The 21,508-nt window shown below is 41.1% G+C and overlaps 1 protein-coding gene across 1 annotated transcript in view; it reads right to left on the bottom strand.

The window, feature by feature from the left end:
* Positions 1–18,748, bottom strand: part of LOC146785379 (uncharacterized) — a 153,840-nt gene extending 135,092 nt beyond the window's left edge. Inside the window, exons 1-3 of the mRNA XM_085635133.1 lie at positions 18,575–18,748; positions 15,211–15,318; positions 14,702–14,795 (exon numbers count right to left, since the gene is read on the bottom strand). Of these exons, the coding sequence (XP_085491259.1) occupies positions 14,702–14,795; positions 15,211–15,318; positions 18,575–18,748 (376 nt within the window). The remainder of the gene's footprint in view (positions 1–14,701; positions 14,796–15,210; positions 15,319–18,574) is intronic.
* Between the last annotated feature and the right edge of the window lie 2,760 nt (positions 18,749–21,508).

The raw sequence follows: 21,508 nt of genomic DNA, 5'->3' as shown, positions 1-21,508 counted from the left end.
AGCCACTTAATATTTGATACACCCTGTAACTTTAAACAATCTTGGAGTATGTTCCTATTTAATTCTGTCTCCTTAGTCGTCCACACCTTGTGCCACAGTAAAATAGGACTCGTTTTAATGAGATCTGTAACATAGGTCAGACCTAACTCCTTGTGGCAAACGTACGTAGAGGTTGACTTTGGTACTGCTAACAGGTATCTAAGGAAAGTATTCTCACAGAGTTGAATCTCTCGAGTGTCTGCTATCCCCCACATTCCTGCCCCATAAGTTGCTATTGAAATGCATTTTAATTTGTAAATTTCAAGTAAGATATGTACTGGCCTACCTCCCACTTTGTTGGCAAATTGTTGTATTGCCCCGATAGCACGAGAGAACGCTAGTTTTCTTGTGTATGCGGCGGCAGACCAAGACCCATTTTGTTCAAACACTATTCCCAGATAAGAAAAGGTTTGGGTTTGTTCTATCCTTGATTTCCCTAAAAAGATCTTGCGTTGGGTATTCCTTTTGTGTGAGCAACACATAGTAAAGGTTTTCCCTATATTAATTTTTAAGCCCCTATCACTCATATAGTCAGAAAAAGAACAAAGTGTTTTTTGTAATCCCCTCTGGGTCCTGGCCATGATTACCGCATCATCCGCGTAGAGTAAAATGGGGCTGAATCTCCTCCTATTTGAGGGTAGTCTTGACTTTCATTAACTAAATGGGTTGCCACGTTATTAATATAAAGGTTGAACAGAAATAGAGCTAAAATGCAACCCTGCCATACTCCTTTTTTTATAGGGAATTTCCTTGAACATTGGCCCTCTTTACCAAATTTTACTCTTGCTCCCGCCCCTCTATATAATTCCTTGACAAAAAGTAGTATGTGGTGATCATTCCATTAAGGTATCCCACAGGATTTCGTGGCTAAGGCAATCAAACGCCGAACTAAGATCGACGAAAGTTAAAAAGAGGTTGCCTTTTTTAGCCTCAACATATTTTCCTCTAATAATAGCTAAGTTCAACCCTTGTTCTTCAGTGCCCAATCCGGCTTTGAAGCCATATTGGAACCTTGAAAGGATCCCTGAGTCTTCTGCCCATGTTTGCAGCCTATTTAGTGTTACTCTCCCTGCTATTTTCATGAAAGAGTCTAGCAACGAGATGGGCCTGTAGCATTTAGGGTCGTTTCGGTCCCCCTTCTTAAAGATTGGAACCACTATTGCCTCTTGCCATGTGTGTAAAAACCTTGTTTGTTGCTACTATTTAGGACATTAGTTAACAGGGGCGCCCATAGATCCATATTCATCTTATATATGTCCACAGGTACTCCGTCTGGACTGGGGGCCTTTCCTGCTGCACTGTCTATAATGGCTGTTTCCACTTTAGCTACTGTAAAATAAATTTCCAAGGGAAACAGGCCATCTAAGCTCTCAAATGAATAGGCTGATTCTTCCTCCTCTACCTCTTGCGGAGCATCTTTTTTATAAAGTTCTGTGAAGTGGGCTACCCAAGTATCTTCATCTATCGCCATCTCACTGGTATCTGTGTTTCTGGCTGCAAAAAAAGGTGCATTTACCGCTTTCCAAAACCCTGTAGTATCTTTCAAGATACAGGCTTGATGTAGAGTATCCCACGCTTCTTTTTTAATTACTTTCTTCCGGTTTTTCCTTGCAGCGTGGTAGGACACTCTAGCCTTTCTAATTTCAAAGGGATCTTTTGGTACTCTTTTGAGTGTTTGGATCAGGGCTGCATGTGTCTTCCTGCAATCTAGATCAAACCATCCCTTGTCCTTTTGTCTAGAATACTTTTTAAGTGTGCCCGAGAGGGCCTTTTTTATTTCTACAGAGATACCACAGAAAGCAGAAATAATTTCACTACAGTCCCCATCTGCTGATAGACACAACATGAAGTCTTTGTAGTTGTTTTTTATCAGGACTTCCAAGAAATCAACAGGGTCTACTCTGTTCCATTTTATTGAATAACCATTTGATTTGGCTAGAGTTAGTCTGTTTCTATAAAGATTTTCTGTGACATCATAATTTTTTCTGTTAGTAGTCAAAAGTTCTAGACGCAGGCTAATGGGGAAGTGATCACTAAGTGCAATATCGCCTGTAGCAAGCTGTAAAATATAACAGTGATAACTATTTGATACCAGTATAAAGTCAATCACTGAATTACAGCCCCTGCCATTAACAGTAGGGTAAAAAGGTGTCTGTTGGTTGCAGACTTCATTCGCAAAACCCAGATCTAGCTCAAAAAGTAAAGTATTAAAAAGCTTCCCTTCAGTAGTGTGGGTAAAATGAGTACAAGGGTCTCCCACGAGGTTATTCAAACCACACACCCCTGTCTGACTATTAGTGCACAGATAACAATTAAAATCCCCTGCCCAAATCACACAAGACCCCTTAGTTTCGACATCACTGATATTTTTCACACAGTTTGTAAGGTCATCCATTTCTTTAACAAATTCATTTCCAGGGATGTTGTTATAAAAGTTAATCAAATTAATGTCATAATTTCCTCCTATACTAAGGAGGAAGGACTGGTAATAACATGAATCCCTTGTATCGTTTTTGATCGTAATGTTGATCGTATTTGATATGTATGTACAGAGTCCCTCAGAATTTCTGCCCCTTGTTGTTTGTTTTGCTGGTGTATGGAAAGTGCGATAGCCATTTATATGGATAGCTTCCCTTTCCCAACACTCTTGTAAACAGATAATAGAGAATTTATTTATGAAGGAGACAAACGAGGGATCATTTATTTTTCTAGCTAAGCCCGCCACATTCCAACAGAGCAGTGTTAGGGAATCGCCCTTATTCCTACGCTTAGTAGCAATTTCCTCCCTCTCAAAGACATTAGTTTTCTGGATCAATCCTGATGGAACTTCATACTCATTTCGTATGGTGTCTGTGACTTGGCCAACTATCTGATCCAGATCAACTAAATTACATGAGGTATCAGTCCTAGGCTTATCGTCTTCACAGATTTGTCCTAGGTCCGCTAAGTCTACTGTAATGTGCGTGTTTGTTAAACCTTCCTGTCTGCCAAACTTCCTCTCACCTTTGGCATTCAGATAGTTATCATTTGAGAAATTTCTTTGATCATACCCCTTACTGGTTATTCTGATTGCTCTACTTGAGGGTAGTCAGTCCACCAGGTCCAGGCAGCTGAATCTATTTTGGGTGGGTATCTCCTTCCAGTTAGTTGATGGTAGTTGACCTCTATTTTCCCATCCATCATGCATTGATTTCTTCACCCATATCCACTTACCATCAGGCTCAACTAAATTAGTGTTAGGATAGAAGTAAGAAAGCAGTCTAGTTTCTATAGATGAACCCGTGTGTTCATTTCCCCATGAGCAGATATATTCAACTGTGCGGGGATCTTTAAAGTTTACCACCACACAGTCGCCCCGGATTGTTTTTGGGCTGTGCCCCACCCACGAAATTCTCCGCACCATCAGTATTTCACTTGTGTTATATCGGAGGAGTGTTCGATATGTATCAAGCCAGTGTGTTACCTTATTTTTCAGGGACATATATGATTCATGGCTGGAGCTATCTAATTCTGGAACACCGGTCAATACAACCACGTATGGGCCAGTTTCTGGTGGTAGGTTTAAACAGAGACCCGCCTGAGGCACCTCTACAATAGATGGTTCACTTAGCTCATTTTGGGGGGCACTGACTGAGGTGGGTTTTTCTAGGAGTTGTGAGCAAGTTCTTGTGGAGGTTATCGGGGTTGTTGGTATAGGTGCAAGTGAGGTATCAACAATCGGTATCAGGGCAGGTGGGATGATGATTTTTTCTTTTTGTAATTTTTTCCCTTGGGCATTGGCTGTGCGCTGGTAATTTTCTTTAATTTAATCTGTTAAGTCCCTATTTGACTGTTCTAACTGTGAGAGCTGATTCTCAATCCGTGCCAGTCTTAATTCTAGGGGTTCTAAGGAAGCTTTTAGTAGAGCTCTCAGATTTTGTAATAAGGGATTTTCTTCCGCCTCTGCCTCGATCCTATCCATATCTATTATGACATCAACACCCCCATTGTTTAAATCTTGGGGTGGATTTTCCAGGAGATGGATACTGTGCCTCGTCAATGTCTTCTTACTAATTTCATCCTTTGATTTGGGTATGGTATCACGGTTTCCTATACCTTTGACAGCCTTTGATTGCCTATTACTATTTTTTGTCCTGGTTATATTCTTTGTTTTTGGGATAGCACCCTCGCGCCTATCTCTTAGTTTTCTAGTATTACATATCTCCGGGGAGTTTTTTCCTGTTGGCGTTTGAACAACCTCCATTGTTGTTATCAATTGTGTACTATTTGTAGGTACATTTACTCCGGTTTGTAGATTGTAAATAGGGGCTTGAATATCTAAGGGATTACCATTCGAAATGCGTTCAGGTGTTCGTACGGTCGCAAAATGGCCCATTGAAGATCTTCTGGCCATGGCCAGATCCTGCGACACCCGTCGCTCCATGAGTATTATGCCTTGATCAATTACCGAGTTCGCTCTAACTATGAAATTGTCCAAGGTACCAGTTAGCTTTTTCGCCCCTATTATGGTAATACTCATGTTTCCAAGGACCGACATACTGTTTGACTCAAAACGATTAGCTGGAACGCAAGGGTATTAAATTTCCCACAAAAGTACCTTTATTCCACGGTAAATGACAGAGGGTAATCCCGGTCCGGTCTCTCTCGTGCTCAAACGGGCCCGCCCTTGGCCCGGGCTGCGTGGTCTGTATGCTGCTTAAGAGGGCCTCCGGCGCCCTCTGCTGATGTCGATTATTGGCGCCGCCCAGGGTGTTGTGGGGGATGTAGTCCCTACGCCACCAGGGGCTGTTCCCCTCACGACGGCAGCTGGGTGCCTTCTAGCCCGAAACGCCATTCCCCTCACGGCAGCGATATTAGGCAAGTTCAAAATGCAAGCACGTCGGCCGTTCAGTAGACCTCACCCTCGGCGGGGCAGTTGGCAGCCCTTAGCCGTTGCAGCCGCCTGGCTTCCGCGGGGCCCAGCCGCTCAGTTCATGCGGGCCCCCGCTGTGCACAGCTCACACCGCTCACCTCTCCAGCGCTGAAGTGGGCTGGTTGTGGTTTCCGCCACAACCATTCTCTCCGCTTCACTCTAGCACTGACAGCTGTTGTTGTGCCACTGGGTGACTGCAGTTGCCGCCGGCTGCCGGCAGGAGACCCAGCGCTCTCCCCATACATTCAATAATGGGCAGGCAAAGTGAGTGAAAGGTAGTGATACCTCTGCCCATCTGCCTCTAGAAATGCCACTCAGGCACCCACTGGGCCGCTGGCAGCATCCTAACAGCACAGACAGCCCCCAGGCTGCCCAAAAAAGCAGCCCACAACTGAAACTCCGCTACCGGCCCTTCAGTTATTTCCTGAGTGCCCGCCTCACCAATCCGACCCTGTTGAGTACCCCCCTTATCGCCAGTGAACTGTTTGACCTGGCACCTTATGCCTAGGCCTAACTTGTTAGCCACGCCCCTGGCCTTTTTATTACAAACTATGCAACTTGCGTAGAATTAAATCATTACCCCCATGCACAGGGGCGAGCAACCTGCAATCACCCTATGAAGTGCATGGGAGTTGGAACAGTACAGCCTGCCCAGTGGACACATAACCCTCAGTTCACTTCGCATTTTCAGAAACTTCTGCCTTCTAAATTCCACCTAGGTATTTCCTGATAATTTTGGATATGTTGAGAAGAGCTGCGGAGCACAAAAGGACACCCTCCTTGTAGATCTCGCGCTTCTTGCTCATCTGCCAAGGTTGAATTGACTCGACTTAAAAAAATGGCTTAGACCTCCATTTATCATGTCAACATGGACAATGCAACATCCTAGTTGTTTTTTCAGTAAACGAGAGAACAGGACTGCGTAGGCTAGCATTTAATATATTAAGATTGCGTTAATTTATAGGCGTGCGGATGTTCTCTTTTTGTCCCTGCATTAATATTTGGTCTTTCTGTATATAGCTCGTAAATTTGCACCTACACCATTAATAACGGCATCAGACAGAATAAAGGGATATATCATAGCAAGACGATGTCGGCTCATTTTTATGATATTTATACTTCTTTTTTTAATCTTCTTAATGGCAAATGTCAAAAATAAAAAGATTTAAACAAGGTTTAATAGTATAGGCAGGCAGTTTACTGTATCTCCTGTTTGCTAAGGGCCAACACGAGCTGGCATTTCAACTGAATTTACAGGCACTGGTGATCTCAATGAATGCCGCCGCCATCTCTAATGCCCTGATTAACAGTACTACAATCTGATGTACCGGGATTCAGAATTCATCAAGTACCATAAATAGTACCTATTGGGGTTTTTTCTCAATAAATGTAGCATACCATGCACATATTGGTGCTTTCCGCTTCTAAATCTGCATGTTCGGGTATTTTCCAGGCATGTTCTCCCCTAATAATTTTTGCCACATTTACACAGTCGAAATGTACCTGCAGAAAATGATGGTGTTACTGGGTAAAATCTGCATAATTTACTTCTGTTCCCTATGCCCGCAGGACGTTGGACAGCGCTCAGAATTATCAGGGGCACTCGTAAAAATGGCCTTAGTAAATTATAAGATTGGGAATTATATATTCTTTTTAGACAAATACCCCTTGTCCATAAACAGAGAGTACATCATGATGAAAATAAATTCAAAGGTGTGCTTCTTATAGTCTTTCTTCTTTGACTGACAGTCTCTCAGCAGAGGCTCCTGTGACCCCTGGAGACTTAGGCACGGAGACTGGCACATGGAAATGAGGCTCATAGAAGACGGTGGCCTGATCGAAGTATTGATTAGCATTGCGGAATGGCAAGACAAGTTTCCATGTATATTTCCCTTACACTGTTACTGCGTGGCTCTGGTTATACCGACCACAGGCCTGAGGCAGATGCCAGGGATTAATTTGCATGTCATTTGCTATTTTGCATGCCCCTGCAGAAAACCAATCCCTCTATTTTTGCGGGCCTTGTAAATTATGACATTTGCGTCCAGCCTTCTCTGTCCTCATTCATAGTCATTACTTACCGTGTTTTTAATGCAATTACATCTCGTTTGAAGTTCACCGTCATTTGCATATCGCTCCGCCTGAGCTCATTTGGGGTTTCGAAGAGAGCGTAAGACGAGGAAAGGGCAAGTAGGTTTTCCTGTGTGGGATCCAGGGGATCTCGACACGCCAAAGACCCCATTCTTACCAAACAGAAGACTTGACTTTGCAGGAACAGTAGTGTTGTACCACAGAGCTGCCAATGTACCATTAGAACACCCCTAAAAACAATGCAATGTTCGGGAATTTTCCATATAAATATTGAGGTAGTATATTGACAATGCAGTAAATGTTGCACAGGTTAACTTGCAGTTCTACCAATTTCGCACATTGCGTGATAGCTTGAGTACAAACAGAGCCACTGTCCGAGAAGACAGGGACTAGGGGGCATATTATCAAGCCAGGCAATAAAATTATTGCCGCTTTATCAGTAGAAAACTGTCGCTAAAACGGCGATAATGGGCTTGATAATATGCTCTATGGAATTCCAATTGAAGCCCATGTTAAATGTGAAGAACATCTAACATGGGCTTAAATTGGTATGCAATAGAGCATATTATCAAGCCCATTATCGCCGTTTTACTGGCAGTTTTCTGCCGCTAAAGCGGCGATAATTTTATCGCCTGGCTTGATAATATGCCCCATAGTTATTGAAATTGTTTGAGGCAAGTAACTTTTTGCCGATATTTTCCCGTGGGGCAGCTCCTCCGCAAGAGGAGCGTCGCCCCACTGCCTGTGTCAGAGGCAGCAAATAAAAAATAAAACGATGATCTAGCATTGTTTTATTTTTTATTAGCCGACTCTGAGCCAGCATGTGCAGGACGACCAAAAGACACATGCACACTTAGTTTTCTCCAGCCCGGCTGCATTGAACAGCTTTCAGTGGGCACCATCAGAAGTAAAAACGTCAAGAACCACTGCACAAAAGGATTCTAGCGGGTTTAAATCGTTTTACTACTGAGAATTTCTCCACCATGTGTGCACAGAAATTCAAAGTAGCAATATCAAGGAAGATGCTGTCTCAACCCTACCTTAGTTCCCTTAGCAGACCTCTGCACCCCCAATCCGGGTAATTGAATAGAGTGAATGCATAACAATTTAAAGGCATACACCTGCTTCTTTAGTTTGAAAGAAGGGCTAAGTTGCAGGCACCCCCACCAGTAGAACCTACCTTTGTATGCATGAGCTATGTGCCGTGGAAGGACAGGCAAACATGTTGTGGTCTCTATATATGTATTTATTCAAGGACTTTTTTCTAAAGCACTGATTTGTCACCTTCAGCCAATTCTCAGTGCTCAGTGGTAGAAGAACAACTTTAAACCACAACCTGTGGTTGCTTATCTGTTATCTAATCCTAAACTTTACTGTGCAATGAATGTAGTGGCAAACTCGAGTTGAATTGCCGTATTAACTATTGTGAATATTTTTTATAACCCACAGAAAACCCTAAAATTACCCTTAGCACCCCAAAACCCAAACCCACCCTGAACCCTAAAATTACCCATGGCAACTCAAGATCCAAACCCACAAAATACCCTTGGCACCCCAAAACTCAAGCCTGCCTTGAACCCTAAAATTACCCTTAGCACCCCAAAACCCATACTCACCCTGAACCCTAAAATTACCCTTGGCACCCCAAAACCCAAAACAACCCTGAACCCTAAAATTACCCTGGCCACCCCAAAACTCAAATCCAACCTAAACCCTAAAATTACCCAGGGCACCCCAAAACCCAAACCCTCACTGAACACTAACATTACTCTTACCACCCCAAAACCCATACCCACCCTAAAACTTAATATTACCCTTGGCACCCCAAAACCAAAATCCACCCTGAACCCTAAAATTAACCCTGGCACCCCAAAACCTATACCCCTACACCCCAAAACCCGAACCCACCCTAAACCCTATACTTACCTGATACTTACATGTAAAACAAATATGCCTTTACCATTCATGCCTTTACAACTAAATTATTTGTAAAGGCATGCATGGCAAAGGCATATGCGTTGTAATGCCATGCGTTGTAATGGCATTGCGATGTATTAAATTTGTTGCAATGGCTGTTTCCCATTTCTAACACAGTCCGAATATTTCTGGACGTCATTTTTTAAAATGGCGAATGTGTTACATTGAAGATGTAATATATCAGGAACCATGAGACCTATATACTTCATTTTGGTGCAAAAACATAGGTTTTGGGAGTCAAGTAGTCTTATAGAGACAGAAAATAACTCCTCAGATCAACCCTTCCATCATTTTTCCAAAATGGCAGCTCTATTTTAATATTGTTTTTGTTTCAGGTTTTCTGTTGATTCAAATTCATAAACATGAGCGAAGCAGGTGGCCGCAGAGGATCTTTATCTTCTGACAGAGTTTGCTAACTACAACATCTGAGGACTCCTTCAAAAAAGAAAAAAGTGTAATATGCCAAACTAATCCAAAAGAAAAGCTAACGTCAACTGCGCGTGGAAAGAAGAGAGTTTGAGATGCTGCAGCAATACGGTAAGACGAAGCTCACAAAAGATTGAAACTGATGGGTGAAGAGGATCAAACATTTTATGATTGTAACAACAAGTGCTACAAGTCGTATACGATAGAAAAATGCCTGGAAAAAATGTGTCACAAAACGACAGAAACAAGAGAATCACAACAAGAATCCGAGTCTTCTGTGAAAGCCACGACAACCAAACCAATGCCTAACCACTTAAATGATGAATGGCTACTCCTCGTACACCTTCAAAAACTGATCAGTAAGCAGAGGAACTTCAATGTGTTATCTATGGTTTAGCCAGAAAAAGGACAAAAGGGATTGACGAAAGAACAAAGTACAGAGTATGTGAGTCTCAAATGGCAAACATTGTTTATCTGCAGCTAGTTTCTTCCAAGATGAAGTTTTCAGCCAAGTACCTGATCTAAACAATGAGGGAAATGTATTTGCAGCAACTTAACCGCCAGGCTCCAGTTAAGTTGGAACTCATTGTAAAAAGAAAGGAAGTTTGAAAGCCACTTTTGAGTGCTGCCTGTGGGTTCACACTCAGTGAGATCAGAGAAATAATTCTCAACATTGATGAAATTGTATTGATCCATAATAATGAAATTAAGATTTTTCTGGTGAGAATGTACAATGACAGAATTCGTTCTTGTCAGTCTAACAAAAATACTTTTGGTGTCCTCAGCTGATTTGGCTACTGAAGATCTTGTTGCCAAAATAAGATCACAGTATGCAGTAAAATCAGAAGGAACCATTTAAAGAAATGTCCTGAAAGATATATATTGACACTGCCATGGTGCTTTTTCAGGATTGTACCAATGAAGTAGCTGCTGGAAACCAAGCTGTTTCAGCTGTAGGCATAGACAAACAAAGCTGCACATTTATAACCCAACTGCTTTGCCAACATGTGCAAAATCATTACAAGCCATCAACACATCCCAGTCTACCAGAATGTTTCAAAGTGGCTGAGGACATGGATCTTCTTCTACCTGATGCTGCAGTCCACAAAGCTGATTTATCTAAATGTATCATATCGCTTAATCGGTGCAGACAGAAGGATAAAGAAAAGCCAGTACCTCCATGGGCTGGAAATCATGCTCTGATCTTCCAGAACACCATTACACTGAAGAAGGTTGGGTTTTACTAGTAAAACCATCTCCAGTCACAACCTACACAACAGCATACACAGCTTTAACAAGTTTTCAAAATGTGCATGCTTAGCATGAAGCACACCCTAGCTTGTCAATTTCCTGCGATGAAGGTGTTTTCCATATTGAAGCTGAAATTTATATGTGCAATCCAGTAGAATTTGATGATCTTTATCCAATGATGAGCATTTTCCACATGACAAAATGTATGTTGTGGTGTGCAAGAAGTTATCTCAGTGGAAGTAGAAGAGACGATGCACTTATTGAGGTTGAAATCTTTGGAAGCAAAACTGTCTAGTCAGTATTGAGCCGACCTCATTATGTTCATTCGTTACAAGGTAAGCTCATCAAATCTGAGGCTATAGAAACACTGTGTTAGAATGCTTTCTGGAACAAGAATGGCAAATTAGGTTTGGCATATCTTATCTCAGAAATGAACAAGGCACAGGGTGCACTTCATTCAAAAGACATAAAAGACATAATGCAAAGCCAGGTAACGTTCAATATACTCAGTGGAAATCAGAAAACGAAGTTCATAGAGTTTGTCAAAGAATGTGAAGAAAAATCAGAACTTTGCAAGTACTGGGAAAATGCGTTACACATAATAGCTCTAGTGAAAAACTTGATAGGTGCTGATTGGGGAGGTAATTGGGAGCTGCACGTGAAGACTGTGGAGTCATTGAATACTGTGTTTTGCAAATTTGATTGCAGAAACTACCTGAGATATGAGCACCGGCATTTCGAAAGAGTGAAGAAGCTAGAGGTAGAAAAAACAAACCTCTACAGAAAATTCATCCAAAGACATTTTGTGGTGAAAGACAGAGAGGGAAGTTTCAATGCTGTGGCTCCAGATATGAAACTGGAACAGACGATTTAGAGATCACAGAAAAAGCTCAAAGGGAATTGTTGGTCAGACACGAAGAAGTTAATATGTTGCTCAATAGCAGTTAGTTTATCATGAAGTACTTTCTATATGCATTGTTTTCAGAGAGATGATGAATTCAAAATTAATGGACCACAGTGAAACTGTTCCTCACCACAAACTCGTGGGAAAGAGAGGGGACCGTTTTAATAGACATGTTGACAGTCTTCTTCATTTCATGCAGCTGCAAGGAAACCCCTTTGAAATGACTGAGCCTGTGCAACTGCTCAACTTTGTGACAAAACAATATGTGGATAATGATATAAAGGCACGTCTACTAGATGTCCTGGAACATGGATCGAAACTATACGCAGAACTGAAGCAGGAGAGATTTGTATTGAAAGAGGAAAAGCTGGTCGACATAATCATCAAAGCTAAACTTCCACGCCTTAATTGCCATACTAAGGGGGTGATTACGACTTAAGTCTGTCGGCCATTGTCCCGGGGTTTGGAGCCGCCTGCCTATATGGCGGCGGTCCCGCACAAGATATCACATTGTGGCCGCCACCAAGGAGGCCGCAAAAGGCATTATTAACATTGCGGGGGTGCTGTTAGCTGCAGCACCCACTGCAATGTTATTAATGCATGTTGTGCATTTCCCTGCACTACGTGGCAGGCACCACGCGGTGCCTGCCACCTGGTGCAAGGAACTGTGCAAAATGCACATGCCCCTGCACAAAAGGGACCCGCAACGGGCCTCCAAAGTATATCCCCGCCAGCCTTTCAATGGCAGTTGAACCACCATTAGTAAGCTGGTAGTGATGCAGCATCCAAATTTGGCGGTCGGTGCCTGCTAGGCACCACCACCATTTTGTGGATGCAAGGTGGGCACACAGCCTACCATCCTGATATTGCGTGTGGAAAAAGGCCTTACGATGTGGTGAACCCGCCTGCCGGTGGCGGGTTCACCGCTATCGTAATCACCCCCTAAGAGTTTTGTCCAACCTGCCACTACAAAACATGTTATAAAAATACCAACTTTCACAAGCACATATAGAGATGGATGTAGCAAAATAAAGGGGTGAATTTATCAAGGACAGTCTGTTGCATGATCTTCTTCCAACAAACTCATTATTTGATGGAGATGCTTCAACCAAACAAGTGAAGCACAAACTGGTACAAGAGCTCGAAGATAAACTTTTACCTGAAGAATTTCAATTTAAAAATGTGTCCTCCTGTTGTGGTGGACTTCATGTCACAATTGTGAATGGTCATGATTTCCTCCATGCAAAACGTCAGAGAGGCCGTTCAGACTTTCTACAGATATCAAAGTCAGTGTGTACCTTGCAAGAACTACACATTGTCTTTTACAGTTATCTTGAGCATTCTGTCAAAGAATGTGAGAGAATCAGGCAAATGTCTACAAGTGGAACAATTGACCTTGCCTGCATCAAAAATACGACACCTATACCTGTGCAACTTGATAAATTCTAGTCATCAACATCGAAAAAGATGAACTGGGAGATTTTAACTTGCCAAAACTTTGCTGATGCTTCAGTGAACACTGAATTTCCAATTATTGTAAGTGGAATGATTGTCAATGAGGAGTTGGTGCCTGCATAGATATATTCAAAAGGTACGGGCCATATTATTCAAGAACCTAACAGCAAATTGGAGGAAGCTGACTTTCGTGTTGTGCCACATGTTGAGTGGGCTGTTTAAAAGGGTTCCAATCGAGTCATTGTACTGTCACATTACACAGATGCTATTATTGTGATCTTAGATTTGTTGCAATGTTCACAAGATAAGAATTGTCAGAGTTATGGATACATTATGGAGCAGGTGAGAAAAGACACAAAATTCAGAGTCATATTCTGTACAAGAAACTTGACCCGGAGATGCCCAGTGTTCCTATCAAGGGTAATATTCTTAAGGGTGATGACACTATGAGTAAAATTGAAAAAAGTTTGGGGCTATAACTTCTGAAACTGTGAAGTTTCTAAAAGGATTTTCTGACACAGAAGAAGAATGTGAGTTCTAAACATATCAAAATACCTTGTGCATGTGTGGAGAATGAGTTCTTACTTTTCACACATTTGACAAACTTCGGTACAGTGAGTTCAAAAGATCACTCCCACTAAGTGACCTTCCGCCAACATCATATTCTGTTCATGGACACAATAAAAAAGAGCGTTCTACTTGATCAAAAGATGTGTAAATGTTTTGGATCATGCATATGTAAAAAAAGATCCATGTGAATTTGGTTAGCACTTGCGAACGGACAGTGGTATGCTATTTAGGGAGATGGCACTACAAGGGTGAATTCACTCACTGTCTGTATTTCAGCAGATAAATATCTGATGGTGCTGTAAGGTGGGGAGAACCAATAGCCTTCCCAAATTTGTGCCGCCTATGCCACACTTTCAATACAAAGAAACAATAGCCCCAGCACACATCTTATATAAGGGTATGACAGCTGTAGCCACAGTAAGTCAAGAAAGTATAGCAAGTCTTGGAATGTGTTTTCTTTTGTTCTTTTATTGTTCTTTTATGCTCCTTAGATTTCCATATTTAACACAGGTTACAAGCCATACAGGTTACAAGCCAACACGTGTTTCATCGCCAGCAAGGGAATTACCCTGCAACTTTTTCAAGACTGAATAAAATACAGAATACATATTCAGCAAGCACGTTGATTATGAAGCAAACTAGTACAAAAGTACTAACCAGAGTACAAAACACCTATTAGAGAAGTGCATCAAAGCCGAAAAGACCAAAAGGCAAACGGTAAAAAAGAATACCAAAAAATTCACCCGACAGTATCAGTAGAGTGACAACATATGCATCGTGGTAACACGAGGGTGTGTGTGCAGGTGATGACTACATCTCACTGTGGAATCTCAGTCCAATAATCCTCACACAACCTCACACATGGTGCAGTCAAATAGTGAGAAAGCACCCGTGATTAAAAAATGTGTGCAATACTCAAGTAAGCGTGCCAAGACACAAACCTCCTGCGTCCTGTATTTGGTTTGTTCTAAAATGAGAGCAACATATAACTTCAATTATCTCCAGACATCTAACACTGAAATCTCATAATAATCAGCTAATCTTGTAATTATCCAGTGCTATATATAAATACCTACTTTCAGTGTGGTGATAATTCTGACCCACACGGTCTGTAGCAAAGTAAGTAATACAAAGAGTCCACAAGCCAGACCCCGAATCTTGGTCTGGTACCTGTCAAAACAAGGAAAAGGAGTACCCTTACTGTCGATCATTGCTTGCAATTAGTGGGGCAAAAACGTGAAAAGAAACCCATACCTAATCCTAATCCCGTCTCATGCACCAAGTAAATAATGATTTGCGTTTACTGTCTAGCAATTAGAAAGGGCTCCAAAGTAAGAGAGCTACCTCTGCTTGAGTAGGGACAGTCACCCATTAGCCCTTTGTCAATCTGTGAGTAAAGAGAATCCCTGTAAAGTCCGAAAATAGAAGCTTTCTGTGTGAAAAATGGCAGAGACTTAGTAGAGTCGCTCTATTGAACACAAGTCAAAACCAATACGAGAAGCGCTACTCTTGGTAACCCTTCAATCCAGTATCTACTACAACCCTTCTACGTGCTTAAACTTTCCCTATTCTCCAAATATCTTACCGTTGTTATGAATGGTGATCTCACGTCGCGTATCCTCACAAGACCTCGAGTACGAGAGACAAGTTGTAGTGACGGCCCGTTTAAATGGCCGTGAGTGATGAAAAAATCCTGCAAGAAGTCCCAGGCTAAGGTAATCAGCCAAGAAAGTCAGTCTGTCCTATGCGCCATATTGAAGTGGTGATCAATAACTTTCTTGCTAGTTCGTGAAAACTTCTTGTTCACAAATCTCTATGTTACTTTAATAGTTGGTGTGACGTAATGCTTAAAAACATAACTCAGCGTGATCTTTACTATTACACAACGGATATGGGAATCTTTTGGACAATTTCTTTTTTATTTCTTATGCTGTGAAAAGTGTATTCATAATTAAAGAAAAAAAAATCAAATGTGTACACTTGAACTTCTAGGCCAATGAATAGTGGTAAGGTTTGAGAGAAAAACTACAGCCCAATATTCCTATTCTGCTATAGCTGGTCTATAGCATCTCCAAAACATACTGATATTACCTTTATGTCAGCGCGCCATCTTGGAAAGGGTAATTTCTGCATAGGTAAATATACTGAAGTCGCCAGTTATTACCTGATCTGCATACGCCTCTTAATAAATGAATGTTGAAAATAACCAAAATAATCTAATCTAGCCGAAAATCAGGCTAGTCTTTGTCTAGACCTTTAAATAAGACCTGAGGTGTTTGATTACACCTGTTTTCTTTCATCAGGAGCACCTTACTTAACGAGTTTGTTGCTGCTAAATCAAGCTATTATTCACTCACTCTTCCAGTGACACTCATTCTGAGTAATATCCCAAATACCAACGTGTTCTACCCCAGGTGTCTTCTTTCTTACGTGGACACGTTTCCTTGATGTATGGAAACCCACCGTACCGTGATTCTTCCCACTTGATCCAGCTATCGATCGTTCATCCTTCATGTGACACTCATTCCACATGATATGTTAGTCGTACTACTGGTCTGTCTCCATACAGATTGGGATGTTTTAGACATGCACGTAAAATAAACAGTCAATAAGATGGCAATACAAAAGGCATTAACAATATTATAAAATGAACTCAGTAATTACAATGCTATGTTGTTCCAGTCCAGATGCATCAATTTACTACATGTATAGTCCAGTATTTTCATACATTAATCACAGGTGCAATGTACTAAGTTCTTGAAAGAATACAGGTGTGTATCTGTAATTTCATAACTGGTCAGCTTAAAGCGTACATTCATCTCATTCTACCTTATATTTGTATGGTATGTCCAAGTGTCCCCAATATATATATGTTTGGTTATCAAAATCCTCATCTGTCCATCCCTGTATGTTTTGTAGTCCCATATTTAAACAATGAACAGGAAACTTTTTCTGATACTTTTTCTTACTGAATATGACATTATCTTCCCAAGAAATAATGTAGTTCTTGGTCTATATTGAGACCTGTCTCAGTACTTCGTAACTGAAGTATCCAAAGTGCCTCACTTCTTCGCAGCATTAGTTCTCTATTACCTCCCCTCGGGTGTCTCAGGGTTTGATCAATACCATAGAAAGCAAAATCCTTTGCTTTCTTCTGGGAGGCGCATTCTAGAATGTGTGCAGCAATGGGATATCTCACATCCCCCTGTTTCACTGCCCGCATATGTTCTCCAATCCTCTCTCTCAAGGTTCTGATGGTGCTACCCACATATTTTTGCCACATCTGTACTCAATCACATACACTACAAATTTAGTGTTACAGTTAATGCTGGAAAAGGATCTAGTATATTCTCTTATCAGGACCGGTAAAATATGTTTTCTTATTACATGCCCATTTGCAAGTTACACAGTCTCCACAGATATAAAAGCCAATGGTGTGTTGCCTTAACCACGTGGTAGACCCCTTGGGTCTCGGGTAACTAGGGCTAAGCAGATTTCTTAAGCAGACACCTCTCCTATATGTGATATCATGTCGTGTACTGATTGATCCTACAAGTGAAGTATCCTCTTTTAGGGTATGCCAATGTCTGTTAAGGCTGCGTGTAAGAGCCTTGGATACGGCATTGTAATTCATGACTATCTGTCTCTTATCATTCCTGGTTTGCATTTTCGGTCTTTCTTTCAAAGTGTCACATCTGTCAATAGTAAGTATCCTTTGTGTAGCCTTCACAAGTGTGTGTTTCTTATAACCTCTTTTGCTAAAACGCTCCATCATCTCATTGGCACATTCCTTAAACTCCAGATTAAAACTGCAGTTGCGTCTGGCCCTGATAAGTTCCCCGAAGGGGATTGTCATGATCTGATGTCAAGTCAAGTCAAATAATCTTTATTCGAATAAAAATATCCATAAAAGCACAATTCATCACTACCAATGGCAAATACAATACAAGTTTTAAAACATGTAAATATACAATATCATCCAATACAAATACAAGGTTACAGTAGTAAAATCACAGTAAAAAGGTTGGACGAACCTGCAGAATCTAGCAGCATTAATAACAAAGTATGAGGTTTAGACCAATGTGCAAAGTCAGCAGTATGTTACAGATAAAGTGCGATAGCGTGCAATAAATCAGACAATGATGGGCATCAAGGTACAGATATAATTTAACTAAAACCCCATTTTCAATTCTACCAATACTAGCAGCTTTATCAGAATATTTAGTTACGGGAAATATTAATGACTATTATAAGAGCAAAGATAAAAGGTGAATTTCACTAGGCAGTGTTACAAAATTTGAGACACATTGGGGTTCATTCATGGAAGCACGTGAGCGTACCGCAGCTTGTAAAAACGTGCTTTTTCGGAAAATCAAATCATCACTTTCTAGCTGTAAAATTTCAAAATATGCTAATTTGAAATCAAAGATAGCCCATGCCTTAAAATAGGGAGTTAAATACTGTTTTGTATATCTGGCATAAAATTTACAAAAAAGTAAAAAATGTAACAATGTTTGTTTACTACCAATACCGCATGGGCAACACAACTGCTCAAGGTTGCTATTAAATCCTATCGGGAAGCAAAGTGAATATTTTATACTACCATCCCTAAGGCGGAAAAGTAAGCTCCTTTTTCATCTCCCTATATTCTTCCAGAGGTATTTCTGTGGCATATGATGTTGAGTGCTCGGTACCTCCAGAAAGGGCATATACATAACAATCGATGATTTATGATGCTCAATGTTCTGTCTTTCTTTATGATACAGATCATACCGCGCCCCCCTAAGTGATTTTGTACTTATGCCTTCCAATGCTAATGGACATAAGAAAATATGCTCCAACTTCACACTGACTAAACTGTTTTTAACTGCAACAAGCCAAGGTATACTACCACCCTTGATCTGATGTGCAGGATGAGCACTAGTTGCGTGCAATATAGCATTGCATGCCGTGGTCTTGCGATACAGTCGGCTGTGTATCTGGTTATCTCTGATGTAGATCTCAGTGTCTAAGAACGTGATTTTCTCATTGCTGAAATATGATGTGAACCTAATGTTGTAATCATTACTGTTCAGGTGTTCAATAAAGCTCTCCAGTTTCTCTGTGCTTCCTGTCCATATCATGAGGCAGTCATCAATATACCTGCCCAGAATAGGATCAAGTCATTCCATGAGGAGCCCCTGTCGCTCCAGATCCACGTCTCCTTCAGCTAACCCATGAACAGGTTGGCATACGAGGGAGAGAACCAGGAGCCCATGGCTACTCCCTGTTTTTGCCTAAACCAAGTTTCTTTGAACAAGAAAACATTATTGTCCAAAATTAAATTGAAACAGGAGTGCTAAACATTATTTTTTCCACATTTAGATCATAAACATTGTTCGATGAATACATAAAAGGACTAAAGAACATTATTATTTGTTTCATTTCGACATATACCTCTTTTTCCTCTATTATAACTGCTATTTTGGAAGATAGCAGAAGTGTTGCTCTCAGTGCTTAATTTGTAAAAACCTTGCTTTGTTGTCTGTCCCCTAAGTCTTTGCTCTATTTTTTTCGTCTCGCCTCTCTAATCGGTTTCTATCATCTTTGTTACACCTGGTGCTTTACCTTATTCCCTTTATTTCTGATTTACCCTCTATTCATTCTAACCCTGTCCTTTTTCCTCTTCACTTTTATCCATGCTCTGCTCTCTCTCCCCTTGATCTTGGCTCTTTACTATCACTCTTCTAGCAGTGATTAGCTGTGTATCCGTTTTATCATTTCTCCGCTTTTTTTTTCTGTCCTGTCCTCTACATCCTTTCATTCTAACTTGTCTCTTCTTATTGCTCTCTTCTTCACATCTTGTCTGCTTTCTCTTTGTCTCTGATTTGCTCTCCTCCTTTTCTTCTGCTTTGCTCAGTTTTATCCCTTTCCTCTCATGCTGTTTCTTTCTCCTCTTTACTCTTGCTTTCTCTCGTCTATGACACTGCTCGTGTCACCCCTGTCCCCAGCCTGTACTTGTCCCTGCTATTGTGAGCTAAGCGTTTTCTTGCTGTCATTTCTAAAGAAGAGGAAGATGACATGATTTTTACTTTCTTACCTACACCGAGTGCAAAAACAAAACATACACCAAATGAAAATTCTTTTTTTTGCATATATTAATAAGCGCGGTATGACTGAGTTTATTGCTGAACAGGCGGCAGTCCGAGCACAGCAGGTCATGTCACTGCTAGTGCTGCCTGTAATTAGTAGGTCCACGGATGACGACGACATTGGCATCCACTGCTCAGCTTGCTGTGACCCTGCCTGCTACAGCACAAGCATTGTCCCCAGCCGTAATGCTGCCAATGCCGGTGAGTATGGCTGTGGCGCCTACTGGACTCATGCACGCTCAGCATTTAGCATGCTGGGAGGCAGCAGCACCGATACTACAGGTGACTCCACGGTGCAAAAAAGTTGCAGTGGGCCGCATCGAACATGTTGAGGATTTAGCAGCAATGCAGGGCTGCAGGGTATGCTAATCTGCCTGTGCAGCAAGAAGAAAGTCCACACTTACTTTCATTTATTCCTCCTCATGATGAGCCCTCAATCTCAAGTGCCAAATGCGCTCTTGCAACTTCCTTGCCTCAATTCCGTCATGAGCCAGCCCCCAGCTACAATTATACAATGCGAGGCTTGGGCTCAGGCAGTGGCAGGATGCAGCAGACTCAGGGGATAGAAAGCAAGCCATTGGTTGAAGATGACTTCTTGGATTCGTGACAGCCGGGCGTGATGACCTCATCACTAACATAGTCACAATCATGCCTGCCTGCCTGCCTATGAACACATCCCAGCCAGTAACCTTGCAAGGTATGTTATTTTTTGTATTTTATAATTGAACAATTGATATTTAAACCACCACCTGCAGGGTCAGAAATTTTAGCCCAGCCCTGTGAAATAAGTGCCGGTGCTGAGCACCAGAAAGCACCAGCTCAAATTAGGCACTGGTTGCTCTGAGGAGTTATTTTCTGTCTCTATAAGACTACTTGACCCCTAAAACCTATGTTTTTCCCCCAAAATGAAGGATATGTCTCATAGTTCCTTAAATATTACATTATCATTTCAACACATCCGCCATTCTTAAAGATGTCGTCTAGAAAAATTTGGTCAGGAGCAGCAATGTCTACCTAAGCTAAATTTCTTCTCTAATGATCCAAAAACACAAGTCAAAAATGAAAATCTCTGGACACCGATTTATTTACGTAGGTAAATCTGGTGGCCGAGATTATTCATGTCCTCAACAATTCAGTGATGACAATAATTATTGTATTACGCTACTCTTTTTGATTAACCAGGAAAACTCTCAAGGAAGCTATCAAATGAACCCGACCTATGTTTTGGAAAAATCATGAGTGGAAGGCAGTACTCAAGAACAGGCACTCAATGATGTAATCAGAAAATCATAAATTCATTACATATAAAACCCTGAGCATAATTTTTTTAATGTAACTCAGATTAAAAAAGGACTGTATTTCAAAATCAGTAGTAACATGCAAATACATTTTTCCTTTGCTTTCATGATGTATATGGAAATAAATGAACATTTGGCCATAAATCTCTCCTTTTTGCTGCTGTCTATTTTATTTTAGGAAAAAAATTAAACAAAAGAATGAAAGCAAGTTTTAATTGCTGTTGTTGCTTAAATTAAAGCTGTAATTATGCTCTGTGACTTGTGTTAAAACATAGTTTTCCAATGGAACTAAGCCACTTGAATCTCTTTAGTGTGATATCAATAGCAGAGGCATATAAGAGTCACCAAAAGAAAGGTTAACTAGCCAAGGTAGGGAGTTTTCAGACTTTTAGACCTGAGATACATTTATTAACCCATGTTCAGGATTTGCATTGGCTTACAGAGCGTGGCTAAT

Source organism: Triturus cristatus, chromosome 11 (assembly GCF_964204655.1).
Source record: "Triturus cristatus chromosome 11, aTriCri1.1, whole genome shotgun sequence".
Taxonomy (NCBI): domain Eukaryota; kingdom Metazoa; phylum Chordata; class Amphibia; order Caudata; family Salamandridae; genus Triturus; species Triturus cristatus.
Note: the sequence above shows the minus strand (reverse complement) of the source record. Positions and strands in the feature narration are given on the sequence as shown.